This window comes from Penicillium diatomitis (genome assembly GCF_028827545.1).
Source record: "Penicillium diatomitis strain IBT 30728 chromosome Unknown utg000001l_segment0_segment0, whole genome shotgun sequence".
Classification (NCBI taxonomy): domain Eukaryota; kingdom Fungi; phylum Ascomycota; class Eurotiomycetes; order Eurotiales; family Aspergillaceae; genus Penicillium; species Penicillium diatomitis.
In genome coordinates, this window is record NW_026623173.1 from 321456 (window position 1) to 348175 (window position 26720).

Here is a 26720-nt window from a genome sequence, read left to right on the forward strand (position 1 = left end):
ATATCCTCGGGTTCGACTTTTACCGGCTTCGACCCCAGCCGAAAGTACAGTAGTTCGGTCAGGAGTAAGACATCAGAGAAGGCCCATCCAGGCGGACCAAAGGTCTGGGTCTGGGTCTGGTTCCTTCAGTCCCCAGCTGAAAGAATGGTTCTTGTCTGAGGTCGACCAGCCGAGGAAGTGTAAAGGCAACTTCGGGGCTACTCGCTGGAAGTGGGTTCAGGTCCTGGAGAGATCGACCCAGACCGTATGGCTCTTTTCCATTTAGGCATCCGTCCGAAATCTTTCCAGTCTACCCGAACTCGGGCCTGTACTTTTGTGCCTGTGTAGTGTATCCCGTCTGCCTGATGATCCGGCCACCCAAATAGCCATTCCATCGGCACTTGCAATTTAAAGTTCACTTGTTGTTCTGTCCGCATATATTCCTTCTGCCAGGAGCCCACTCCGGCGAGCGAATTCTGCTTCACTTAGGTACTAGTACGATCTCACGACACTCTTTAGCTGACGGGGGCCGCCGGATCCTGACAATCTCGTTTGGCTGGTTCCAATTGGAGACACATCAACACAGTCCCATCACCGGACTGTCTTGACTCTCCAAGTACAACTCGCGCGAGGACGTCTTGATCGAGGTTCAAGTTTGCCCCCTGACCGGAGCTCGCGTTGTAGTACCATCGTGTATGCAACGGCGGATTTGCAGCTCTTCTCACGTTCGCGAGATTGAGTGCAACATTCAGAAGAGCTCGGAACATGCACTCGTCGGCCGACAAGGAAGCGGCCAAGGCCACTACTTCCGTCCAGTCACTCTCCGCAAGTCAACTTTCTGACGATGAGCGTCCCTCAGACGAGATGGACCAGGAGAAGGAGCAACTCACCCAAGAGAAAGGCCCCTTTTCAAGGCTTCTTGCGCGACCTTTCAACAAGAGACGCATCATTCTCCTCAGCTTGATTGGCCTGATTTTGTTGGGTCTGATCGTCCTTGTCATTGTGCTTCCACTGGTCTTGATGAAGCGGCACTCCATCAACCACCAGAATTCTGATCCCGGAAACACTTATCACCTCTTCCCAACGACCGGAGAGGCCAACAGCTACCATGTCCTGGACAACAAACCCATCCTCGCGGTCCACAATTTTCCCGATCCAGGACTTCTCCATCATAATGCCACCTGGTATGCCTACGGTACGAATCCGAAGAAGCATGACCCCCAGACCATTCATGTTCCGGTCGCAACCTCGACGAATTTCGTCAATTGGACGCTCCATGATGGATATGATGCGATGCCAACGCTAGGCCACTGGGAGCTCGCTGTCAACCATTGGGCTCCGGATGTCATTGAGCGAGTAAGTACTTCTTCTGTCGAGGCAACCCCCACCTTCGAAACCAACCACTACGGACCGTCAGCTCATGTGATAATCTGCAGGATGATGGGAAATTCGTCATGTATTATTCAGGTCAGCTCAAAGACGGCCATGGACACCACTGCATTGGAGCAGCTGTGTCCACCGGTACGGATCCTATGGGACCCTTTGTCCCACTCAATGCATCTTTGGCATGCCCGCAAAAATACGGAGGAGCCATTGACCCCTCGCCGTTTCGCGATGTCGATGGCAAGCTTTACGTCGTCTACAAGGGTGATGGCAACAGTGTCGGTAGTGGAGGATATTGCGGCAACAGTATCGTCCCTCGACGCCCGGTTCCGCTCATCCTCCAGGAGCTCGAGGGGGACGGCATCACCAAAGTTGGTGAACCAGACATCATTTTGGATATCAACGACACAGATGGCCCGCTCATTGAAGCACCCAACATCATTCGACGAAACGATGGAACCTATTTCCTCTTCTTCTCCTCACATTGCTTTACCTCGCTCGGGTACAACGTCAAGTATGCTCATGCACGGTCAGTCAAGGGTCCGTACACTCGAGCGGCTCGTCCACTGCTGCAGACGGAAGATTTTGGTCTCGATGCGCCAGGAGGTGCCACCTTGTCGCCCGATGGCACGAAGATTGTGTTCCATGCCAACTGTGGCGGTCAACGGTGCATGTATGCGGGCGGAGTCCACATTCAACCCACTGAGAACACCATCACCATGGCCGCCTTGTAGGGGTTGTTGAGTGTTTGGATTGCATAGCATTGGGGCGTTTCGGTTGTCGGGATTCTCATTGGGGAGGAGTTTTGCTGTTATATATCAAAGCCATGAGTTGTATACATAATTACTACACATAGCCTACAGATCCTTTGGAACTTTGCAAGGCCGACTTTGATGATATCCTCATCCTTTTTTTCTCCTTCGTCAGAACGAACGTATCTGGAAAAAGTAAATAAGGTGCAGGGGAGCTCCGCGGAATAGAAGTGGTAGCCAATCACGGCCGAGACAGATGACGCCATGCCGTTACGACCGCCTCAGGCATTCCGCGCCCTTCTCCGGCTTGTGTAATCGTGAATTTCAGGTGGTTTGGGGACGGGGATTGCGGAGGTTAGATAAACGGAACTTGGAGCCTTGAGTCTCCGAGTTGCAAAGCTGACACCTGCAACATCTGGCGGTGTCCCAGGCACAAGTCGAGCTCTTCATCGCCATGGCCTCTCTTCACGTTTTCGCTCGCGCTTCATCGCGCACTATTCGGGCGACACAGTGCCGAGTCAGTGGACATGCAGGCTTTCTTTCTAGCAGAGCTCGGCCGTTGTCGGCGCATATGAAGGCGCTGCATACTGCGCCTCCACGAAACGCATCAGCAGCAACAGCAACGGCGACCGCAACCTCCAAGGACTCGACCAATCCCGCCATGTCATTTCCCTGTCTGGATGCACAAGACGCCAAATCACAACAACTTTCTGCACGGTCATTACAGTCCGGTCCTGAACCGTCGTATACCTCTGGTCAGCATGAGTGGTACCATTGCGAGGAGCCACTCCTGCTCGATTGGGGCGGTCGATTGCAGGAGTTTGACATCGCCTTCGAGACTTGGGGTCAATTGAACCAGGATAAAAGCAACGCCATTTTGCTTCATACGGGATTGTCGGCTTCAAGTCATGCGCACAGCACACCATCAAACAACAAACCAGGCTGGTGGGAGAAATTCATCGGGCCCGGGCTACCCTTGGACACAAACAAGTACTTTGTGATTTGCACAAATGTGATCGGAGGCTGCTATGGTAGCACCGGACCATCCTCTGTGGACCCGTCGGATGGACAGCGATATGCGACGCGCTTCCCCATCTTGACCTTGGACGATATGGTGCGGGCACAGTTTCGCCTTCTGGATCATTTGGGCATTCAAAAATTGGCCGCCTCGGTGGGATCAAGTATGGGTGGTATGCAGAGTCTCGCAGCCGGTGTTTTGTTCCCCGAGCGTGTGGGCAAAATTGTCAGTATCAGTGGCTGCGCACGAAGTCACCCGTACAGTATTGCAATGCGCCACACACAACGTCAAGTACTGATGATGGATCCGAATTGGGCGCGTGGATTCTACTACGATGCAATCCCACCACATTCTGGAATGAAACTGGCGCGCGAGATTGCAACCGTTACCTATCGCAGCGGACCGGAATGGGAGATGCGATTCGGACGTCGTCGAGCCGATCCCAGCAAGCAACCTGCGCTGTGTCCGGATTTCCTCATCGAGACCTATCTCGACCACGCGGGAGAGAAATTCTGCTTGGAATACGATCCTAACAGCTTGCTGTATGTTTCCAAGGCCATGGATCTCTTTGACCTCGGCCATGAGAATCAAAGCCGAACTCGCCGTCGTCGAGCAGAGTCCGAATTTCGCATCGCACGTGGCGAGGGCTCACCCAATCCCTCCGACCCTGCTTGCAGTCTCACTCTGCCTGACAGGCCATACGAGGAACAACCCGAAGCGGCTGCCTCGGTTCCCTCACCTGATCAATCCGTCAAGGCAGAACAGCTTGACGGACCGCCGCAAGACCTCGTCCGAGGCTTGGCCCCTCTGAAAAACCACCCGGTCCTAGTCATGGGCGTTGCTAGCGACATTCTTTTCCCTGCATGGCAGCAGCGCGAGATTGCCGAGACCCTTCGTGCAGCTGGCAACACATCCGTCGAGCACATCGAGCTGGGGGAGGACCTCTCTTTATTCGGTCATGATACGTTCTTGCTGGATCTCAAGAACATTGGCGGTGCTTTGGGTCGTTTCCTGAAGTAAAATTGCGAAATAAAAGATATGTCTATCATCATAGTTATTTGCAAAGGTCAAGCCATCGCCATCTGAGCTCAGTGATGCCTGTCGCAATCTTGTATATAATTCCCAACCTCATTGCGTCGTCACCGACGACTGCATTTCTGGCGTCGAATCTGATATCTACTGCTTGGAATCGTACAAATAATTTGTACACCATCCATATTACCTCTTCTCTCTCTATCACCAGCGCGAAATGAGCTACAGCCATATATCAAAAAGATCCTTCAGCGAGGGAAACTCTGCAGACGACAGCAGCCCTGGGGGAGAAACCTCCCCTCTGTTCCCGTCCTAGGACCGGGCTGATCAGGCAGACATCCAGATGATCGCACCATCATCAAAAAGGCATCTTCACCACGCGTAGCACCTCAGAGAGCAAACAATCATATAGGTAATAAATCTCAACATCTCCCTCTCAAATCAACTTACCTTCCTATCACATCCTCCACACCAAACACTTCCACTCCATTTCGAACCGCAAGCCCAACCAAAAATGGACCCCCTCACAACGCCCGACCTTCTGCAGATCTTCAACGATGAAGTCGATGAACTCCTTTCCGCGATGAGAGTCGACTCGGTTGGACACGACGTCACCACGTCAATCGGACGGGGCGAGACTCTCAGGAAATTCGACCAGATTCTGAACACACTCGATGACATGCGCGAGATTGCGGAGCTGGGCGCCGCGGTTCTCGAGATATCTTGGGAGGTGGCTCGAGGCCGGACAAGCACGGGTAAGAATAAACAATCGGTCCTATCACTTCTTCGACGTTGAGAACTAAGCAGCTCATGAATGGTGTAGTGGACGAGGAGAAGGACGAGCGGAGTGACAGCGTGAGCGACGATCTCAGCGACGGCTCAACTGACTACTCAGCTGACGTATCGAGTGACGGTTCGACTGAGGATTCGAGTGATGGCTCAAAGGACAACTCAAGCGACGATCAAAATGACGCCTCGCGCGAACCCTCGTCCCCTCATGTACCTTTAGATATCGAAAACAATCGACGCCGACAACGCGGGGATTCAGTCCTTGAAGGTCGAATGGTGAAGCGAAGAAGATTCGAGGAAAACGCTTTCTAAGGTCCATATGCTTGGAATTTGGTTCACTGAAAATGTCTGCGAAGTGGCATGGATGTGCATGGGATTTTGGTCACGGAGATAAGTATGCCAGGGAGCAATTTTAGTCTTGAAACGAGCTTGTATCCAGTATAACCCCCCTGTACACTGAATAGTAAATCTTGGTCAATATAGTGATACAAACAGTAATGGGGCGTAAGTGTTGTACCATGTTGTAGCGACACACGATAACTAATGACTTCGTTTGACGCACGTTGGGGTGATATTGCAAAGTCCCAACGACGAAAACGTCCCTCACCCCATTACTACAATTTGACAAAATGCCCTCAGAGTAGCTCCCAATTGTGTATTCACCGGTAACCAGATTATGAAATGTCTGGAGAACATTCACCCGAAGGCGTCGGTTACCTGCAGAATTGGCTTGGAATCATCACTGGGCAGTAGCTCAAGGTATGGAGGAGACGGAGATGGAACAGAGCTAGAGAAGGATGAGAAGCGAAGAGATGGACAAGAATATAAGGTTAAATCATATGTGTTAGTTCATTTCATTTTGTATGTTTTCAAGTAGTGTACAGTTGTAATTGGTCAACCCTCTCAAGGGAGTTGCGAAAGCCCTCGGATTGAAAACTATCTTTTTTGTCACTCGTCATCGGTATGCTCAACGTCGTTGCCTGGATAGGTGTACAGACGGAGCAAGTATCATATACAGAATCCTCGGAGTGTGCGACAGAAGGACTTCGTCATTGGGCGACCTGCTCGGGGGGAGATTGGGGTCAGTCAACAAGAGCGAGTTATGGAGCCACTCTATAGGAGAGAAGAGAACTGAGAATGACAAGATCGAATTGAGTTAGTTTGAAGTGTTAGTAGTATGTACACCTGATCTCAGCTCTGTTAACGCAAAATGGAAAAGAATTGAAAGCGGTGGGTTGGGCCATCGCAAGCACGCCCGCAGCTATCGATCGTCTCTCGGATCTCTGTTCAGTTTTCTCAGTCACCCACCGTGAGTTCAATCTCACCTTCCACAAGTCACGGCGCAGGCGCCGTCAAGGGATGGTTTCCATTGAACCATCCAGAGGTCCGGACGTGTCGTGAGAAGCTCTTATGTGATGGTTGTCGTCATTGAGACTGAGAGAAAGACTGCTTCCAGCATATTAAGATAATCTGCTCATGAGAAGTCAACAAAAAGCTTCTGAGCTACCGGCTGGTCACCCTCGAGAAACATACCTTTCTCGTCAATGACGCGAAACGTCAGATGCAAAGCGATCCTCCACGCGCGTTGATGTGTTGGCGGGTGCAGCCACAGCGGCCTCTCACGTGATGATACAGCGTCTATCGGGGTTCCACCGATGAGCGCATGTGCATGAGAGCTACAGTAAGAGTACCTTTTGGTTTGAATTTTAAGAAGCACAAAGAGTCGGCGCATTCTTTCCATTGTAAGACCTTCTCTCCTGAACTCATCACAATGGCACAGTCACACTCCAAATGGTGGCACGGCTCCGAAGACGCCGATCTCGACTACGGATTCGATTCTGACGATATGAATGCTAGATTTGCCCGACCTTCTTCTCGATCTCGTCGCCGAACATCGACCGAGGAGGAACTTGGGGACCGAGAAAGACAATCGCGCGAAGACGAAGACTGCGAGGAAGGATTTCTCAAAAACATGTCATCTTGGCTTCACCGACAGGCCGGGTCGCAAACATCCCAACTTGCGACAACGGCGGTTCTGTCTGGTGCGGCTGTCGCGAGTGCCATCTTTGGATATCAGGCCTACAGGCGGAAGGAGGCAGTTCACGATCTGAAAGCTTCTATTCCGGGCCTCGATGAAGCACACCCTGCGACCAAGGTAGGCGCTGTGGAATGACGAATTTGCCCCCAACCACAAATTCTTCGAATCGCTTTTGGGCCGCCAGGCATATTGGGCAGGGAACTGACTTGCGTCGTGTGGTGCAGCTGACGCAGTACGGTGCTCCTGACCTGGGAATTCCATTGAGCAAAGAGGACGAGCGTGGCGCCGCACTTGCTCGTCGAGCGCAGCAGGGCGATTACGATGACGGTACGACAATCCCATAGATGATGAATACCACAGTATCAAGCTAATCTGGATACAATGGATCTGTCTTAGATCTCATTCTTGAACAACTCGCCAGAAACCGGGTATTTCTCAAGGATGAGGGTCTCGCCAAGCTTCGGGGATCTTATATTGTGGTTGTTGGCTGTGGCGGTGTCGGATCTCATGCTGCAGCTTCCCTTGCTCGCTCTGGAGTTTCCAAGATTCGGCTGATCGACTTTGATCAAGTCACGCTTTCCTCTCTCAATCGCCATGCCCTAGCCACACTTGCCGACGTCGGCACGCCCAAGGTTCACTGTATCAGGAGGCGACTGGAGCAGATTGCGCCGTGGGTCATGTTCGACTGCCGCAATGAGCTCTTTGGCAAAGATGTCGCCGAAGAACTCCTCGGACCATGGACCTTGACTCATGAAGGGGAGGGCCGTCGCCCAGACTACGTGCTGGACTGCATCGACAACATCACGTCCAAGGTGGACTTGCTGCACTATTGTCATAAAAATGGGTTGCCCGTGATCTCGTCAATGGGAGCAGGGTGTAAGTCCGACCCGACTCGTGTTGTGGTCGGGGATATCTCGACAAGTACAGACGACCCTCTCTGTCGGAGCACGCGACGCCGTCTCAAGATGCTCGGTGTCAACACCGGCATCCCCACTGTGTTCTCCACCGAGCGAACTGCGCCGGGCAAGGCGAGCTTGCTTCCACTTCCTGAGGACGAGTTCAGCAAGGGAAAAGTGGGCGAGTTGAGTGTGTTGCCTGACTTCCGCGTGCGCATTTTGCCCGTCTTGGGCACAATGCCTGCGGTCTTTGGCTACACCCTGGCCAACCATGTGATCTGTAGCGTTTCCGGGTACCCGCTCGACTACAACACGTCTGGCAAGGGTCGTGAAAAGATGTACGACTCAATCCTGGCCTCGCTCTCCGGATTCCTGGAGAAGCAAGTGCGTCAGGTCGGTGGAGAAGATCCAGTTGGTCTTCGTCTCCCCATCAGTAAGGATGATATCCAATACCTTGTGGAGGAGGTATACCGTGGCAAAAGTGTTGTGACGGGTCTACCCAACCGCCTCGTACTCATGCCGTGGACGGTCCCCGCACAAGGCTTCCACATGGACCTCACTTGGGAAAAGGACGGGCAGAAGCTATTCAAGCTTGACCCGTCAGACCTGGTGTGCATGACCAAGGACGAGGCGACTCGGCATGAACGGGAGGTCCTGCGCGGTGAGAAGAGTGTGGAGGACCTGTACGACGAGGTCATCTTGAACCGGGTGGCCCTGCGTAGGAGGGAGATTGAAGAGTGGAAAAGGCACAATGAGGGATATTTCCAGGTGCAATAGCTTGGGTTGTGAAGTTTTGGACGATTGGCCCATTGGGTGATGATCATGTACAGGACAATGCGAGCAGCGCCTTCGATGTTGAGCTCCGTTTACATAAAGTGCGACTTGACCACCCCGCAAACCTAAGCACGTTTCATCTTTCCCTTGTTATTCGCATAAGTTCTTCTTGGTGAATGTAGGTTTCTCACACTATTAAGACGCTTCGACACTGTGCTTTGGCTTCGCGCCTGTCCTGTCTTGATGTCTGTCCGGTAGGTACTACCTAACACCTACGGGTGTCCTCTCGCAGTACTATTTGCCGGTGTGTCGGTGTCTCCCAGTCGCTCATTAGGTTGAGATCAGTTTTCAAAATAAACTACCCTGATCTTCTACGCATGAACAACATGATGGCCACGGAAATATTCGAATGGTTGATTTTTTGAGAATTCAGTCGATCATCTAGTCCTCCGAGGAAAGACCTTGACGGCTTTGTGTGCAGTTGTGTGCCGTATTAATGTAGCAAGGAAGGGGGAAAGAGAAAAAGAAAGAAAAAAAAGAAGAGGGCCCGAACCGCGATTCGAACGCGGGGCCTCTCGCATTTCGGTTGTTCACCCAAAGCGAGAATCATACTGTGAAATTGTTAGATCGGAGAACCTTACAATGGTAGGACTTGAAGTGATTCTTACCCACTAGACCATCCGGGCTCTTGCTGGTTGATTGCTCTAACCATAATTTATATAGCCATGATTTATCACCAAATTACGCAGTGATCATGCTGGTGATTTCCAGACCCAACTCCCGATCGGGAGAAGGAATCCTTGAACCTAGCTTATCAAATGGGCATGCTCTCGCTGTTTGGTTGCATTTCATCGAATAATGACTTTTGAGGCTTGACAGCCTCGAGAATGTCATCAACTTTCCTAACTCTGTCAATCAGCAACCTACCCTTCCAAGCTGAGAGTCTGGGTACGAAAGACCTGGACAGTCCAACAAATGACATCCCTTCTCTGTCGGTAGCCTGGCACGGAGATCAGACGCACAAGATTGGAGGGGAATCATCTCGCCGGATACTTTGCAAATTTGGAGGATAGGCTCTTGGAAACGCTGTCCGCTTCCGTAAAGCCTACGTGATCACCAACTGGAAGAACGAAGCGTTGATCGAGCAGAAGAGTTCCTACTGCTAGGGCTCTGTCAACGTTTCCCCGCGAGGGTTCCCTCCCTGGAAAAGGATCAAGTACACAACGTTGACAGTGAAGTGGAACGTATTACCGATCGAATGAGTAAGTCACGAAGTCCAGCAGACTCGGCAAGTCATTCTTCTTGACCATAGCGTCCGACAGAGCCCCGGCGGATTGATCATCTCCTGGTCAAAGACTCCGCGAGAAAAAGCGTGGACGCTCTGCACAGCACAGGGCCGTCTGGATGGAGACCTCTTTCTTGGCTCCGAGTGTATGTCCGACCATATATATTTTAACAGCCCGCGTACTCCGATCCCGCTTAGATGCTCGTGGAAAAAAAACTAATCGTGCAAATGGCGACCTGTAGTAAGACGATTCCTGGTCTCGGACTATATAAACTTCCATGTGATAGAACCCCGTAGAGACCCTCGCAAAAAGCCATCTGCCGACAACAAACAACACTCGGATGATCGGTCGCTCTACATTTAACCCTGACTACCTCCCTCACACTCAGAACGCCGTTGTTCGTCCTCCACCTCGAGTCCTACCGTTCTCCTCTCCACGAGTGGATCAGCACAGGTTCCGCTCTGACGTGCGCTGAGACATTTGGCTGGCACGGACGAGTACGATTCTCCTCTGGCTGGACTCTGCCAATAGTCTACTCGTGGCCAAGACACTACGCATCTGAGGGCGACACTTCCAGCTCTCGACGGCCGGCACTCAGGACTCCAGGACTCAGGAGGCCCCATCTTCTCCTGCCCGTATCTCCGTTGGCACTCCATCGCGTGCCCCCAGCTCTCACCACAGTGAATAGTGAATAGTGAATAGTGAATACCCATCGGAATATGGATCCTAAGAATAGGCCTCCAGCGGGTCAATCAGATCCGCCCCTCTCCCGGAGAATGGCTCTCCCAGCGCCGCGTCTCGATCGGTTCCCAACATGCATGGGTTCCTGATGAGCGCGCTGCCAAGGTCTGAGCGACGACCTGTCGCTGCCAAGAGGTTCTCCCCCCGATCGGACTTTGGCGTGGTGGTGGTCAAACGATGATCTTCATTTTCTCTTCTCCATGATTTTATGAATGGAATCCGGATGTCGGACTCTCTGAGCTCGATCATTGTTTCTTTGATACCCACCGGCGACGGAATTCCGACGATCCACACCACCGCTTGATCATGGCCTCGTATGAAGCCGAAGCCGAATCCGAATCCGAAGCCGATCATGAACTCCGTGATCCACACAGCCGGACATCACACGAGCAACCCTCATCATCGCGTTTCACACGGGCTCCACGCCGTCTGCTCAATACACTTCGCAATGGCTGGTCGTTCACCAGCCGCAGCAGTAGCTACCGAGCTCTCTCATCCTCACCCGACGCGATGAAGCAAGCCAGTTATGTCCAAATCGCCTTATCGATGATTGCGGCGCCTCGCTTCCGCCGCTACCTGGTGGTCTATCTGGGCTTGGTCCTCATCAGCTGGGCTTCATGGACCATGTTCCTGCATCCCCATCTGACCGAACGGAATACTCTCATGCACGCCTTGAATCCCGCGACGGAAGTCGCAGTCGGTGGATGGTACGGGAGTAATGCGCTCCCTCGTCTCGATGCCCTGACTCGCCTGCAGACGCTGGACTCCTCGTTGCTGCCTGCGTCGCGAACCGGAGGTTACGGCAAGGGCAAGAAAAGTGCAAAGCGTCTAGTGGTTGTCGGAGATGTACATGGGTGCAAAGATGAACGTATGTGTTGAGAGCGCAGAGTTCCCCCTTTTTGTTTTTTTTTTTCATTTATTTTTTTTCCACGACCTTGTCATCAAAAGACCAAAAAAGCGAAATGCATGCAAAAGCTGACTCGTTGACCCTCTTTCCCTACCTACAGTGTCCCGATTACTCAAGAAAATCGAATTCTCCCCCAGTAGCGGAGATCACCTCATTCTAACAGGAGACATCATCAACAAGGGCCCCGACAGTGCCGGAGTGGTCGATCTCGCCCGTGAGCTCGGAGCATCCTGTGTCCGCGGAAACCACGAGGATCGCATCTTACTCCTCCGTCACGAACTAGACGCCAAACACAGAACGACGGAGTCAACAAACGAGGACGGGCAGAACGTCACATCGCACGCACCCTCAGACAAAGAAGCCCAAGAGCGTGAATTGGCCCGGTCCCTCAGTGCCGACCAGATCAAGTGGCTTGGTGCGTGCCCGGTGATATTGGATGTTGGGCAAATCCCGACCATGGGCCGAGTGGTGGTTGTGCACGCGGGGCTGGTCCCCGGCGTGGAGCTGGACAAACAGGATCCCTCGCTGGCAATGACCATGCGAACGATTGACCCGGACACGCATTTCCCCAGTCCGTCGAACAAGGGTATTGCATGGTCAAAGGTAAAACACCACTCAAACGTTCTTTCTCTGCCCTGATCATATATATTATATATGACAACGCAGCTCTAAGCTGATATGTCTCTCCCCCGCTAGATGTTCGAAAAGCATCAAACTCGACTATACTCGAGTCTCAAACCCTCGCATCGAGATCCCCGATCACACCCCACGACCGTCATCTACGGCCATGACGCGAAAACAGGATTGAACATACAAACCTACGCCAAGGGACTCGACTCTGGCTGTGTCAAGGGCGGGAAATTGACCGCCCTGGTGATTGAGGATGGCGGGAAGCAGACCATTGTACAGGTCAAGTGCAAGACGGATTATACCTTGACGGCGGAGGGGGAGAGACGGAGAAGAAGGAGAAAAAGCTAAAGTAGATCTTTGAAGCTCGCTCGAGTAAACATGCTGGTAGCTTGTTGCATTGCATTGCATTTTAGTGTCGCTGGCGCCACCGGTGTTTCCTTTTTCTACTTCCTTTACCCTCGAATGCCAAAGCTCACCAACCAATTGCATAGCATTTGCAGACAATCTGCACGTTCATGGCCGATGTCCATTTTGCAATTTCCTACCTCGGTATAAGATAGAACAGAGCACAAACCCAAGACTACCGAAAAGGTCAGTGTAATGCATAGAATTTAATCAAACGGATATACATGAGCCAACGCCAATCTCTCAATGCAGACCACGAACAGAGAAAGCGAGACATTTCCAATCTCCGTCCTCCATCCACCGCACGAATTCTACGCTGGATAAAAGAAGTCCCCACTCACAGCCCAGGTCGAAGGCACAGAAAAGTCCTCGTACCATTGTCCCCCCAACGCATTCGAATGTACATAGCCGAGCTGAAAGTACTCGGGTTGATTGGGTTGTAGTCGCGACCACTCAAAGTCCGGCACGGAGCTATTGTCTTTGGCCTTCATGCCCTGGTACCGAAGGACGTCGTTGACAATCACACCGATTCCGTCGACGTGCGGGGGCAGATCGGGGAAGGAAAAAGTCAGGTGATTCCTGTGCTCGATGTGTGGTGGATTTACCGGGGGAGGCTTTGTGCCGAGACGTCCGTCTCCCAGGAGTGAGGCGGGGGTCTGAAGAATGGAGTCGAAGCCCCAGCGAGCGATTCCGTTGATGAATAAGCCTAGTAGGAGGCCCTGGAATAAGAGGCTGAGGCGCGTTTGGAGGGTGGTTCCCGGGATGAGAAGTAGGGCAAGGATGAAGTGATGGAGACGAAGATTCATCTTGGGCACTAGTAAGAGGACAATGATGCAGAGGGCCATGATGCCGTACAGTCCCAGCATGCGCGGTAGACGGCCCTCCCGACGGAAGCAATGCGCCTGGACGACGATGGATACCACGAGGACACCAATGATGATCACCAACGCCGTGATGGCCCCCGGTTGCTGTTTGAGGTCGTGGGGGGTCAAGCGTGAGATGGGTATGCGGTCAAAGGTGTCGTTATTCAAGGCGCCCACCCAACATGCTCCCAGCCAGAGGACGGTTTTATCCGCATGTGCGTCGAGGTCGCCTAATGTCCTCCGAACGGAGAAGTAATATAATGCGAAACCCACAAACGCACCGGGAAGGAATCGGCCCAGACCAACCTGCAGCAAGCCGTAGAAGCTATTCGATCCAGGAGGGTCCGATGCCATGGCGACCTGGAACCACACAACGAAGAACGTAACGCTGTAGAAGACCGGCGCTGAAGTGATGGTCATGGAGAAGATCGTGGTCATCACGACGGTGAATGCAAACAGGGACCACCGGACATCGAAGCACTCCACCAGCTTTCCTTCGTCCGATCCCGGCGAAGGAGTCGTTTGCCGTGTCAGGATAAATGACATTGGGAACGAGGGCTGAAATGCGATACTTTCAATTCCATTCTTGGTAAAGTTTTGAAAATCAGCTCGCTCACCGCGACGATGAAGGATCGCGCATCCACCCTTTGCGTCGCTAATGAGACCGGCATGCAATGCTGAGGCACAGATGGACGAGTCACCACGATAGAGACCACTTTTGTGGGCATCAACGCGGAATGGCTTGCCTCCAATCACAAGTTGACGGTAGTTATACGATCGATTGCCAATATTGTATGGCTCCAGCACGATGGCAGTGGAGCACCCAGCAGGGCAACTGAAGGCGAAGGACTGCTCGTCAAATGGACGGCAGAGATCTCCATTCAGGCCGCATTCCGTGGCATTGGCCCTGTTGTGCTCTCATCAGCATCATCATCATAATTCAATCAACGGGGCGGCTTTCATCCGGCTGATATTTGGGGCGGCTTTCATTCGGCTCGTATTTGGGGCAAATAGCCACCAAATAAACCAAAAAAAAAAAGAAAAAAAAAAAGAAACATACCACAGCCGATGATGACACGAAATCTTGACCGGGCTCCCGTACCCCGGGATTGTCTGACCCGCGACAGCAGCCTTCAAGGAGAGGAAAAAGACAAGAGTCCAGAAGATCAGGCCTCCCGCGAGCAAGGCAATCTTCATCTGTCGCCTGGGAGCCCAACGGTCCACGAAACGCGCCGGTGCAGCCTGCCATTGCGGAAACCAAGGATGAATTCGATACACATGAGGTGGCTGTGGACCTCGTAACCAAGTCAGGAAGCCGTCGCGCGTGCACGACAGCGGCGGATTCCACCTACGAGGCCCTGAACGATGATCATCATAGTCACTCAGATACGAGTCCGCATCCGAATCGTCCACGTCCAGGTGCGCGTCCAAAGAAGCCCCTGTAGGCAGTAACGGGATACTCCCCAACTCTAGAGTACCGTACTCGTCGCTGGCTCTGGGGAGAGCATCGACTTGAGCGTGAGCCTTGACGTCGCAATCACGCTTGGTGCTACCTGAAATGGTGGCAGATTCGCCGTCGTCGTTGTCCTTGTAGTGGAGCGGACGCAGGTCCTCCAAGTCCACAAAAAAGTCGTCGGTCGGACTCGCAATTTCAGCTTGATCGGATGAGGATGAATTATCCGAGTGTTGCTTGTTCTTCACCTGTTTGGGCGAAGCCATTGTTGCATGGTCGTAAGGATTCAGGAGCGGTCCCTGCTGAATATTATCGAACTTTCTGTTCTTTCTTTCTTTTTTTCCTCCTCTCCTCTCCAGGATTCCACCGCGACGGGTGAGACACCGCACAGAAAGAGGGAAAAGAGACAGTCTCCATTTTGCCAAGATGCTAAAGAATGACGGGGGTCGTATGCTCCGCCCGTCGGTGTCGGGCCCTCTTGCCTCTTCAAGAGGTGAAATCGACGTCAACAGAGCTCGCAGCACTCCTTTTGTAGGATCACACGAAGTAGTGTCAGATGTCAAATCGAGAATACAAAAATGTGATGACGCTCGGTCTGACATCTGTAGTTCCGACCAAGGCTAAGTGGTCATTGAACAACAATAACTCCAGCGGTGAGTGGCAAGGCTACTGTCATCGAGACTACCAGCCCAAGGATGAGATGTAAACATGCACTGACTTATGGTTATTGGTAGTCTACACAGCGACTTAAGAGGCCGTCGCGCACTATATCAGGTACTAAGACTATTATAAAAATACTTAAAGATCTTTCGTAGAATGCGGAAGAAGGAAAACTTCTGGTCAAAGTCATTGAAGGTCTAATACCTTAGATCAAGCTATCCACTTCAAGGGCAGACTGTTCTTACTTCAACTTCGAAAAGACAAAGAAGGATCGAATTATGAAATCAAGCTATAGTCCGTCACTAGCCACCAAATCAAAACATTAGACTCTCGAGGTATCCTCTGCCAAGTTAAAACCCAGGCAGAACGCAACATTACGCAAGCTTTCAAAACGAAGGGTATCGACATCAATCATCATAGCTCATGAACCTCATCTCGTACGCATCACGGCTGTCGCTGGAGGAGACCCCGGAAGTAGAGTGTCGCCGACCGTCCAAGTCTGGACACTGACCAAACAAGGACGTGTCACAAAATTTACTGGAATGAATGAGCGGCCTTGTGACAAATTGAGTCGGGATATTGTTTTTGGCATCGCTCGCGCCTCGCTTCACTTCTCGCTTCCCAGTAGGACAGTGGGCTTGCGCTCCAAGAATGGCTTAGACAGAGCGCTGGCCCCAGCGAGAGCTGTCGATTATAGTCAGAAATGCATTTGAGTGTGCGAACTAGTTAGAGCATCGCAGGAGTAGAATGGCTCGACAGAAACCACACACACGCCTCGTAGAAAAGACAAGAAAAATAAGAAAGACATGCTTACCTTCGAACGGTGCGGTCGCGAGCACGGAATGTGAACCAGAGACCCTACATGAAAAAAAAATCAAGTCAGCCAGCCATTTCCCGACCGAGGTCAAATCCATGGGAAGTCAATGAAGGTAAGTAATGGGTTTGACGGACCACAAGAGCAGAGATGAGCCAGACAATAGCAGACAAGAAGCTGAAGGCCTCGGCAGCTTTCCACCGTCCACATTGGTTCTGTCCCCTGAAGTGCCAGTACCAGATGCCACCACATTGCATACCCTGCAGCGCATCGACCAAGATACCAAAGGCAGCAAACCAGGCAAAGGAGATCAGAATGTCCACTGGTGGGATTTTGAAATCCAGTTAGCAAAGCCCAACTCATCATGGCGGTGGAAGATAGACGGATGTTGCAAACATACGCGGCCACAGATAAAAGCCCCAGGCAAAAGGGAGAAGCCAGAGAAGACCGAGAAGGATCGATAGAGAAGCGATGACCTCGGTATAGATCCAGCGGGATTGCGCCCAGGCGTCGATGTTGGCAAAGGAGTGAAGGTAGTGCCCGATAATACCTGCGACCACCTGGAAAAAGCAAATGCACTGTTAGAGGATATTGCTTCTGCTGGATGTTTTGGAGTGAGTGTATGGAGTATGGACTATGGAGTACATACCGCCGCAAAGGCAATCTCTGCAATACGCAGCGGGATGGAAATGACTCGTGAAACGATGGGCATGGTGAACAGATGAGTGACTCAGTGCCGGTGAAGCTTGTCAAGTGTTCTAGGACGGGGCTGCTCTTGTGGGAGAGCTTGGAGGTAAGTATGAGCGGATTAAGGGATCTCAATGCATGAAAGGATAAGGGGGCTTAGGTGGGAGAGATACGAGGCTTATAAATGAGAATCTTAGGAGGTGTGTTGCACAAGACAGGCAGATACCAGTTGGTCAAGAGTCTGAGCTATAGACTTTGGCCCAGATAGTTGAATTGGAGCTACATCCCAGCTACGAGCATACCTAGCTCAGCCCTAGGCAACAGCCCCTGGAATACTTTACATCATTGCCCAGTCTGAGGTGAGAGAGCTGCATGATGCAATACCAGAGCGGCATTGATGTCTCTGGCAATTGATGTCGTCAGGTCATACAAGTGTAAGGGAGAACCTTCGACTCGACTACTGTAGGTCGGGAGGCTTGACAGGGTCTTGGCTAGGGGGTCCGCTCGATGCATCTTCCGTCATAGCCAAGAGCAGCTACTCAGTCAGGTTCCTCGCTATTGTGACCATATGAGTATGATGTGCCGTGGCGGGCATCATATCTATTACAGGCCACGTTCAATGCTCGCATTGCTGGCCTATTGATCATTCTCTGGGAGCCCCCGGTCTGTTTAGCCCCGTGTCGCAACTGTCCCCATTCGGCCAAGTCTTCGGTCCACGGCGTTTCCCTCTCAGCGACTAGTCTCCTGTCGTCGTACCTAAAAACGCCGCTGATGCAGGTAGGAACTGTGGCTGAGATCATTAAACTGACCCATCGACACGTATCATACGTGGATGGCCCTGATGTCCATGCAAGTCCAGCCTGGGAGATTTCCCTGATTGCGTGGCTACCCATCACAAGCGCGCTAAATTCATCCGGCAAGGGAGTCACACCGCCAGTGATAAAATCGGTGGAATGAGAACATTGTATGATTCAACTTGGCCAGCGGACACGAACCTTTCTGGTTGCACACGGTCAAATAACAAGGAAGCATGGCCATGATGTGCTTTGCTGGCTTCGGATGTTGGGCGACAAACGGGCAGTTGAGCAGTCCGAGAGGGCGGTGGGGGGATTTAGCTCCAGCCTGACCTGAAAATGGAGTCTCTCCAACTGTAGGGATCGTCTAAAGACATGAAACCCCACGGACAAGGCAGTGGCACAACTGGAGCAATGACTGGCTCTACCTTTGTCAAAGATGATCCTTGCATATATGACCCAGGATGGCCACAGGGCGTGCCGTGGTGGACCAAGAAACAAAGTTCGGCATTGGACGTGGCGGTGCTGATACTCCCTTTCTAACCCGCACACGTCGAGTCTCCTTTCAACGATCTCCCCATAGTCCATACACACCGCAAGAGTGCCGATGTCTCTGACTCGCAGCGATCCTCCAAAGTCTAAATGGACAGACGTTGGAGCCTGATCGCCAGTAAGGAGGGAACTGGAAAAAGTGCGATCATCGGGTCAGTAGAACCGAGCAGACTCCAGAGTGTAACTAGAGGTGTAGACTACTAGACTGAGTAGTAGTACAGCAGTAGTAAAATGATACACCTGACAGCTCACGTGGATCCCCGTGCTCTCAGCCCTATGACGTCGAGTGGGTCGTTGAATCCATCACAATGTGGCTCAATTTGCGAACTGTCAAGGTGGACTTTGTGGCCTCACGGCTGGAGAACTATAGGAACCTTAGCCTTTTGCGTAAGAATCAGGTCGTCTGACACTATCATCGGTATGGGTTTTCTGAATTTGTATCAAGAGATATTCTCGCCAAGTTCCTCACTGGCGGTGTTGGTCGGCATCCAGCCATCATCCACTCCCTTGAGCATACTATCCCTCGGCTTTACTGAGGCACGTGCCGTGTGCTTCGACCACGCTACATCCATCTCTCCCGAGTCTGAGTTGGATTTGCTTGTAACCATGTCCTGTAGAGTGCGTCAAATACCGCAGATATTAAGTCTGAGGAAGTGAACATCTAGGGAAGTTGGAATGCTGGATGTACCCGCCTCCGACAACAGCGACGCCCATTTGTAAAGGAAGCCAAGAGAGAAGAACAATCTGCGAGGAGGCGGGTTAGTAAAGAGCCCGACACGTGATTGAAAGCCTTCTATATGTATGTGAATTGTAATCTTGTCACATGACTATTTGTGCTGCGAGTCGTTGGGAGTGAGGTGATGTCGGAGAAGGCCCCTACCCTAAGCCTGAGATAACTGGACCTGAATGTGGCTGAGGAGTCTACCACGAAATGCCTTGAGAAGTGCCAGGTAAGTGGCTCGACAGTTCTACATTATATCTGATGGACCCCAGTCTCCACTCTACGTGCTGTGGTAGCACTCTGGGGAAGCCGATAAAAAAGCGGATCAAGATCGATCCTCGGTTGCTGTGAATCAGATTCGACACGGCATTTGTGTGGTGATTATCTTTGGCTATATGACGAGACCAGCAGCATTCCCCCTGATTCCACATTTGAAGCTCACACGATGCTTGGCCTGAAGTCCAAGATCTTTCTACTCTCTACCTACCACTCGCATTGCGACTTCTATAGGCCTGCGTTAGTGCCACCGTCGCCAGAACTGATCGGTTTGATATCTAATAGCCCTCCGTTCAGGTCGCACGAGCAGTGGAATTTTGAAAGACACGATTGCTGGCAACATGAGTACTCCAAAGTTTACGAGAGAGATCCACGTATGATGTGGAACAATCATCATCTCATTAAAAATCATGGTAGGATGATGAGAGCTGGCGTTGGCTTGCCCTTGATCATGATCAGAATGACTCATTATATACACTGATAGTACATCTACCCCCACACACCCACGTCGGATCGATCAATCGGTATTGCAACCGAAACAACAAGGCTCATTCCCCCTAGGAGCGCTTCTTCCCATCCTCCAAGAACCATGCCATCACTTTCTGGAATACACCCTTGCCCCCGGTCTCGATCACATCTCCATGACACGGGATCAATCGATCAAAGTCCCATGTGTTGATACGCTTCATCGACTCGGTAAACGCAGGCCGATCCTTCGCCGCCAGCAGATACCACGCAAACCGTCGCTGACCCGTGGCCGAGCCCTCGGTGTTCATAACCGGTATCGCCAACTTGGTCAAGAAATTGATCGATTTACCCTCGGGTGATCGCGAATACTGTTCCTTGGCAGGCATATTGAACAGCAGGTCGGCCTCAATGACGGTTCGGGTGGGACGGTGGAAGAAGACCAGCTCGCGTGATCCATGTCCGTGCACGTATTCGCATTCAAACTCGGCATCGAATTCCTCGGATATTGACTGAGGCTTGTCTTTGCGGTAGACATGCTCAAAGGGAGCATCATTGTAGTTGCTTTTCTGACGCTTCTCATAGAGACCCTCTGGGGCGAGAATGGATGCTTGTGGGAAGGCTTCCTTCCACGGGCCCACGTGAAGGTGATGTTGGAGATCGGGAGCGGCGATGTACTTGACGTTCCCACCAAGGGAGTCGATCTTGGCTCGAACTTCTGGGGTGAGTGTGACCGGCGAGAAGACGGCTAGAGAGCCCGAGGCAAGTCTGACTGTTGAAAGTATAAGATTGAGAGACACATGTGCATTCGTAGGAATGAGAGCAGCTTACCTAGTGTTCCGCGACCACCGAAGCGAACGAGACCGAAACGTGCAAATGGCAGACTCATGGTCACCATGTTCGGAGTGATGTCGCGAATCACCATCGTTTCCGATGGATTTGAAGGGAAAAGTGTCGGCATTCTGATAATGTAAGTGAGAAGTATATGCGTACGTGTGTTTCTGATACCGTGGAACTTGACAAGGCGCCTCTCTCGCGATTAGAAATTATTCCAGTTAGTAGTAAGTGTGTCAAGATGAGAAAGCGACCGGTGGACAGGAACGATCGCTTTTTAAAGTCTTCGATGTAGGGGGTCTTGTTGGGCAAGGAACGAACGAAAACGAACCCGATGCAACTCTAAAAAAGCTCCGGACCCGCCGGGGATGACGTCGTGATGCGGATTTCACATTCGCAGCTTACGGAGTGGCTCCCGGCCTCGGCCCGACTCGTTTGCTGGTTGGCCGGCCACACAACAGAGTTGCATAAGCAGCCCCTTCTGGCCCTCGATGTGAATGTGAGCATGGAAAGGTTGTGCTGTGGATGGGATAGACCACCATGGTACTATGAATAAGAACTGGAGCACAATTCCAGCAATAGCAATACTTCCAGTGATCCATGAGATCTTAGTCGGGTCCCTGACAGCCGTCCAATTTCAGCCCCTGAATCGTTAACACGTGGCGCAGGATCCGTGACGGACATTTCTAAGATCTAGGGTCTGGACCAACGGCCCCTTTCACATCCTGTAGTGATCTCGATTCCGACATGAAACGGCTTCTGTATTCAAGCTCGTATAGCCTTCTGTTAGTGGGTATCCTCTAGTCAGGCTGTGATCGATCTCATGAACGAGGTGGACCTTCTCTTGCTCTCGCTATGGGTCTCAGTCCATAATCCAGAAACAATCGACAACATGGATTGAGAGCATACTCGACGTCAACATTAGATAACCAATCAATATTCGAGTCGTATGCAACGCGCACAAGCGCATACCGAAAACACCAGCCCACCGGGGTATCGCAATCAAGGCAAAATTAACAACATAACAAGTGGAACAATCACTCGGTGAACCAAAGAGAGCCCTATCCGTACCAAGTCTGACTATTTCCTTCTTCTTTCTCTTCGCGATGGGGTATGATGCTTTTCTTGATGCCAAACTCCCGTACAATCTCGGCCCAGCTATCAAAATCCAGGCTGAAAATCGCCTGATGCTTCTGAATCTTTTTAGCCTGAGCCTCGTGGGGAGGGTAGGGCGTAGCGTATTCTGTGGGTAAACGATGTGTCAATATTGAGAATATTCAGCCATGTGGCCAGCACAGCTGGGGGTGTGGTCGAGAGGAAGACATAATCACTTACGCAGAGCGGGAGTTCCATAATCAGACATCTTCAGTCCAGCGTAGCCATCTCGCACCAGGAAACTGACGTAGAACAAGTTCTCTACACTCTGCCCAAACGAACGAGGATTGATGCAAAAGTTGAACAAACAGATGCCTCCACTTGGGGACGTATGGTGTCTGAACATCACTTCTTGGATACGTTCCATGGTGGGAGCTTCTTCGGCGCTCAGAATACGATTGACCTTGTCTTCCGTCTCCTCAATCGTTCTGTTGAGAGTCTCGTTGATTCGCGCACACATCAATGTCAAGTTTGAGTCATCTTGCTGACCCAATTCATCTTGTCTAAGTTCAGCGGGCTGAACAATTTGAGTATCTTCAGGGCGTTCGCGTCCTGTTCGCTGGGTCATTTGACGAACACGCTTCTGGACTGACAACGGGCCAAGCAAGAAACCCGAAACGGCCGGTCGCGAATTGGTGTGAGAACAAGCCATCCGACCAAGCCAGTCCCAGTTCATGGCATCACCCGTGTCCCCGTCATCGCTGTCATTCGGATCTCTTTGCGTTTGGCGGACTCGCTGGCGGCGTTGCGTGTTGCCGTCACTCAGATCAGGCCCGCGGCGCATATACGAGATACATTTCGAAACAAATTCATCCACGTCTATGCCAGCAGAGGCGTCTCCAAGTGCAAGTTGCGCGGTCTTTTTATGTGTCAGATCGGCGGCACTAACGAGAAGACGGGAGTCAATCGTGGCATCAGAGGTCTGTTTGACCTTGGCGAAGAGACCGTTCGCTGTTTCCAGCGTCTTGAAGATACCGTTGTTCCCCGGTTGTAGGTATTCGCTTCGGGAGTCTGCAAAGGGTTAATCAGTGTTTCATTATCGTCAGGAACTCGAGATCAAGTTGACGTATACTCACCATTGAAGTCGGTGGTAAGGTCCCGATAAATCTTCCGAACATGTCGTCGTTCTTCCTCAGGCTGATCAGGATCGTAGAACCGTCGGTCTTTCCGCTGCGAAGCGGGCTGTGACTGAATATTTGTTGTGCGATCAACCAAGCGGCGACGCTTTGGTTGGCCCCGCGCTGCTGACATTGGGACAGGAGGGCGCTTGCGAGGTCTCTGCCGACGGTTCTCCTTTTCTGAGGATGAGTTGGAGGATGTGGGACTAAGATCGCGAGCAGCGTCTTCGTCAAGCTGCGATTGCGGGTAGCGAGCCATTGTCGATTGCCATCAATTTTAGCGCCTTTTGTACAAACAACTCACGGAACTTTCCAACAAAGAAACGGTGAGTGAATGTGGGTTGTCGAACAACAGCGCAAACTATTTTGGTTGGGCGCCAAATTTGCGGAAAAGATAGGAGAATATGTGAGTTTCGCAGATCGTTCTTGCCAAAAACCCCCCAAATAGCCGATCTATGCTGTTTCTCCAGTCGATAGATCACTTTGGCGCGTCCGCCTCGCGTTCCAGCACGTGTTCGCGTCTCCTGGTACTGTCATCAAATGATGTCCTTTTTTGGAGGTAAATCAGCGGAAACAACACGTGATGATAAGTGAGCGGTGGTGGTCCCCGCAGAAGCTCCCGCCCGAGACCCCAGATGTTGAGCACTGATCCGACCTTCGAGATGATGCTGATAACGTGAGGAGCTGACCAGGATGGAAGCCTTTACCTTTGCATTATCAACTCAGATTGACCTTCCATTCTGGATCAAAATGTAAGCCTGGAAGTGAATGTAACTTGCAGATCCTCTTCACCTGTCTGACAATTCCTCAGCGGCTCCTTAGAGGGCAAGCAGAAACAAATCCCGTTCTCCCGGCTTGTACAGAACCCGCAATTGCGATATCTCGGATCAACTCAGAGTCCTACCTCGGATCTCTTTGTGACTGCGCAGCTATGGTCCGATTCAAAGCCCTTGGGGGTACCATTGCAGACAGCCTACAAGGCATTCAAATCTAGTCGAGTATGGAACGAATGGCTTCAAATGCCCGTGTCGATCAAGGATGTCCCGCTTAATACTCAAATCGCTATCACTGTTTGGGATTTGTCGCCACTTGCGGGGGATGGGAGTCCAGGGCATGATGTGCCATTTGGTGGCACCACCATATCATTATTCGACTCGGAAGGGAAACTTCGAATGGGTCGCCAAAAATGCAAGATACATCGCCATAAAGCTGCTGATGGATTTGCTTCAACAATGACACCAAGTCTGCAGGCGTCGAAGCGACGGAAACAGACAGGCGGCGCGACAAATGCCATTGAGCAGTCTCCAGCCGAGGTAGAACTGGAACGCATCGAAGTCTTGATCAAAAAGCACGAAATGGGCGAAATCACTCGCATCGACTGGATGGATCAAATGGTATTCCGTCAACTTGAAAAACTCAAGATCCAAGCCGAGGAAGCCGCTCGCAAAAGAGCCATTGCAATGAAAGCTTCACGGCAACGACGTGGCAGCGCTGCAGGAAATGGCGATGAAAGTTCTGGAGACGAAGATATTGATGATGAAAATTTTGTGCTATATGTGGAATTTCCACGATATGATCACCCAGTGGTGTGGGCTGATCACCAGTACCCACCTCCCCCGGTCTCGTCTTATCCTCAAAATGCTTCCAATCACTCATCGTCGGCATTGAAGCCAGTTCCTGAGGTTCGTTTCGGTCCTGGAATCGAAGGGGCTGGTGGTGCCGGCGTCATTCGAATCTATGATCCAGAGGTTGGGCAAGGGGGTAATCCTTGCGAAGACAAACACCGAAGATTGATTCGTAGTCATCGAACTGGCTTCATGGATCGAGACTTGAAACCCAATCCAAAAAATCGAGATGAACTCAATGTGATTCTCTCTTATGAGCCAACGCAGAATCTGACGGCCGAGGAGAAAGACCTTATATGGCGATTCAGGTACTACCTGACACGAGAGAAGAGAGCTTTGACCAAATTCGTCAAGTCGGTCAACTGGCGCGACGAGGGTGAGTCTCGGCAGGCTGTGGATATCTTGCCGAAATGGACGGAGATCGACGTGGACGATGCATTGGAGCTTCTCGGCCCAACTTTTGACAACCCGGCCGTACGCTCTTATGCAGTTGCACGACTACGTAAAGCAGATGATGATGAGCTTCTCTTGTACCTCCTGCAGTTGGTACAAGCCTTGAAGTACGAGGAGACCTCCGAAAACGAGTCAGAGGAGCCAGCACACGACTCATCGCTGGCCAACTTCCTTGTCACCCGTGCCGCATCCAATTTCAAACTTGGAAACTCTTTGCATTGGTACCTCATGGTTGAATGTGACGATCCCGGCCCAGGAACACTATCCAATCAACGCAGGCTCTTCGCACGGGTCGAATACTATTTCATGGCGGAGCTTGAAAAGATTCACGCCGAGCATAGAAAGACGCTTCTTCGTCAGGGCGAGATGATTACAGTCCTTTCGAAGATTGCAAAAGATATCCGCTTTTCCAGAGAGACCCGACCAGCCAAAATCGAGAAATTGAAGAAAGCTCTTCGTGATCCTAAGAACGAACTGCTGCAAATCGACCCTCCCCTTCCACTTCCGCTTGATCCCGATGTTTCAGTTGTGGGATGCTATCCGGATGAGGCCAACGTGTTCAAGTCAACCTTATCTCCGCTGAACATCACTTTCAAAACGAGTGATGGGAAACGCTACCCGCTCCTTTTCAAAGTTGGCGATGACCTCCGTCAGGATCAGCTGGTCATTCAAATCATCATCCTCATGGACCGGCTTTTACAGAAAGAGAACCTGGATCTCAAGTTGACCCCGTACCGCATTCTAGCGACCAGCTCCACGGCTGGCGCCGTTCAGTTCATTCCATCTACTTCACTCTCAGCGGCCTCTGCCAAGTACAAGTCTATTCTGACGTATTTGAAAGAGCATAATCCCGATGAGAATGAGCCGCTTGGCGTGCGGAAAGACACCATGGACACATATATCAAGTCCTGTGCTGGCTATTGTGTGATCACGTATCTACTAGGTGTTGGAGATCGCCACTTGGAGAACTTGCTTCTGGCCCCGGATGGCCATTTCTTCCATGCCGACTTCGGATTCATTCTCGGCCGTGATCCCAAACCGTTTGCCCCGATGATGAAGCTGTGCAAAGAGATGGTTGAAGGAATGGGTGGCACTACTTCACCACATTACCTACAATTCAAGCAATACTGCTATACTGCTTACACGACTCTGCGGAAGTCCGCGAACCTTATCTTGAACCTGTTCAGTCTGATGGTTGACGCCAATATTCCAGACATCAGAGTTGAGCCTGATAAAGCCGTGTTGAAGGTCAAAGAGCGCTTCCATCTCGAAATGACCGAAGAGGAGGCCATACGGCACTTCGAACAGCTCATTGGTGACAGTGTCAATGCCATATTCGGCGTAGTCATTGATCGCCTTCATGAATTCGTTCAAGGATGGAGAGCTTGAATGCAGTCTGATGCAATTTGAGCTGTCCAGAGTTCGATACGCAAGTATTCGTCCCCTTGGACAATGGTCTTGCTCGCCTGAACAGAACATAAGTGATATTGATCATATTCAGTTCCACGGATGCAGATAGGTCCATATTTCCACTGTAATGATACCCCTTTTAACTATCGTCTGTCCATATGCTTTATTTTGAAGACCTGTTCAATTCCACAGGCAACAAAGTGCAGTCAA

The 26720-nt window shown here is 51.4% G+C and overlaps 10 protein-coding genes across 10 annotated transcripts; 6 read left to right on the forward strand and 4 right to left on the reverse strand.

Moving 5' to 3' along the window:
- Positions 1–744: 744 nt before the first annotated feature.
- N7539_000092 (glycoside hydrolase family 43 protein) lies at positions 745–2096 on the forward strand (the record flags this gene model as incomplete). The annotated part of the gene is made up of 2 exons (XM_056929696.1): positions 745–1335; positions 1416–2096. 2 exons carry the CDS (start codon positions 745–747, stop codon positions 2094–2096), a joined length of 1272 nt encoding a protein of 423 aa, XP_056793989.1.
- A 472-nt stretch (positions 2097–2568) lies between these two features.
- On the forward strand, positions 2569–4152 carry N7539_000093 (homoserine O-acetyltransferase family protein; the record flags this gene model as incomplete). The annotated part of the gene is made up of 1 exon (XM_056929697.1): positions 2569–4152. One exon carries the CDS (start codon positions 2569–2571, stop codon positions 4150–4152), a length of 1584 nt encoding a protein of 527 aa, XP_056793990.1.
- A 526-nt stretch (positions 4153–4678) lies between these two features.
- On the forward strand, positions 4679–5265 carry N7539_000094 (uncharacterized protein; the record flags this gene model as incomplete). The annotated part of the gene is made up of 2 exons (XM_056929698.1): positions 4679–4919; positions 4988–5265. The coding sequence occupies 2 exons, from the start codon at positions 4679–4681 to the stop codon at positions 5263–5265; spliced, it is 519 nt and encodes a 172-aa protein (XP_056793991.1).
- A 1459-nt stretch (positions 5266–6724) lies between these two features.
- N7539_000095 (tRNA threonylcarbamoyladenosine dehydratase) lies at positions 6725–8664 on the forward strand (the record flags this gene model as incomplete). The annotated part of the gene is made up of 3 exons (XM_056929699.1): positions 6725–7108; positions 7216–7318; positions 7388–8664. The coding sequence occupies 3 exons, from the start codon at positions 6725–6727 to the stop codon at positions 8662–8664; spliced, it is 1764 nt and encodes a 587-aa protein (XP_056793992.1).
- A 2330-nt stretch (positions 8665–10994) lies between these two features.
- Positions 10995–12573, forward strand: N7539_000096 (putative serine/threonine-protein phosphatase; the record flags this gene model as incomplete). The annotated part of the gene is made up of 3 exons (XM_056929700.1): positions 10995–11556; positions 11696–12198; positions 12292–12573. The coding sequence occupies 3 exons, from the start codon at positions 10995–10997 to the stop codon at positions 12571–12573; spliced, it is 1347 nt and encodes a 448-aa protein (XP_056793993.1).
- A 368-nt stretch (positions 12574–12941) lies between these two features.
- On the reverse strand, positions 12942–15212 carry N7539_000097 (uncharacterized protein; the record flags this gene model as incomplete). The annotated part of the gene is made up of 2 exons (XM_056929701.1): positions 12942–14400; positions 14554–15212. The coding sequence occupies 2 exons, from the start codon at positions 15210–15212 to the stop codon at positions 12942–12944; spliced, it is 2118 nt and encodes a 705-aa protein (XP_056793994.1).
- A 1050-nt stretch (positions 15213–16262) lies between these two features.
- On the reverse strand, positions 16263–17132 carry N7539_000098 (MARVEL domain-containing protein; the record flags this gene model as incomplete). The annotated part of the gene is made up of 5 exons (XM_056929702.1): positions 16263–16290; positions 16421–16464; positions 16558–16742; positions 16821–16980; positions 17070–17132. The coding sequence occupies 5 exons, from the start codon at positions 17130–17132 to the stop codon at positions 16263–16265; spliced, it is 480 nt and encodes a 159-aa protein (XP_056793995.1).
- A 2875-nt stretch (positions 17133–20007) lies between these two features.
- Positions 20008–20876, reverse strand: N7539_000099 (uncharacterized protein; the record flags this gene model as incomplete). The annotated part of the gene is made up of 2 exons (XM_056929703.1): positions 20008–20687; positions 20747–20876. The coding sequence occupies 2 exons, from the start codon at positions 20874–20876 to the stop codon at positions 20008–20010; spliced, it is 810 nt and encodes a 269-aa protein (XP_056793996.1).
- A 934-nt stretch (positions 20877–21810) lies between these two features.
- Positions 21811–23281, reverse strand: N7539_000100 (uncharacterized protein; the record flags this gene model as incomplete). The annotated part of the gene is made up of 3 exons (XM_056929704.1): positions 21811–21992; positions 22085–22915; positions 22981–23281. 3 exons carry the CDS (start codon positions 23279–23281, stop codon positions 21811–21813), a joined length of 1314 nt encoding a protein of 437 aa, XP_056793997.1.
- A 434-nt stretch (positions 23282–23715) lies between these two features.
- On the forward strand, positions 23716–26489 carry N7539_000101 (phosphatidylinositol 3-kinase VPS34; the record flags this gene model as incomplete). Its single annotated transcript, XM_056929705.1, has 2 exons — positions 23716–23774; positions 23834–26489. The coding sequence occupies 2 exons, from the start codon at positions 23716–23718 to the stop codon at positions 26487–26489; spliced, it is 2715 nt and encodes a 904-aa protein (XP_056793998.1).
- Positions 26490–26720: the final 231 nt, after the last annotated feature.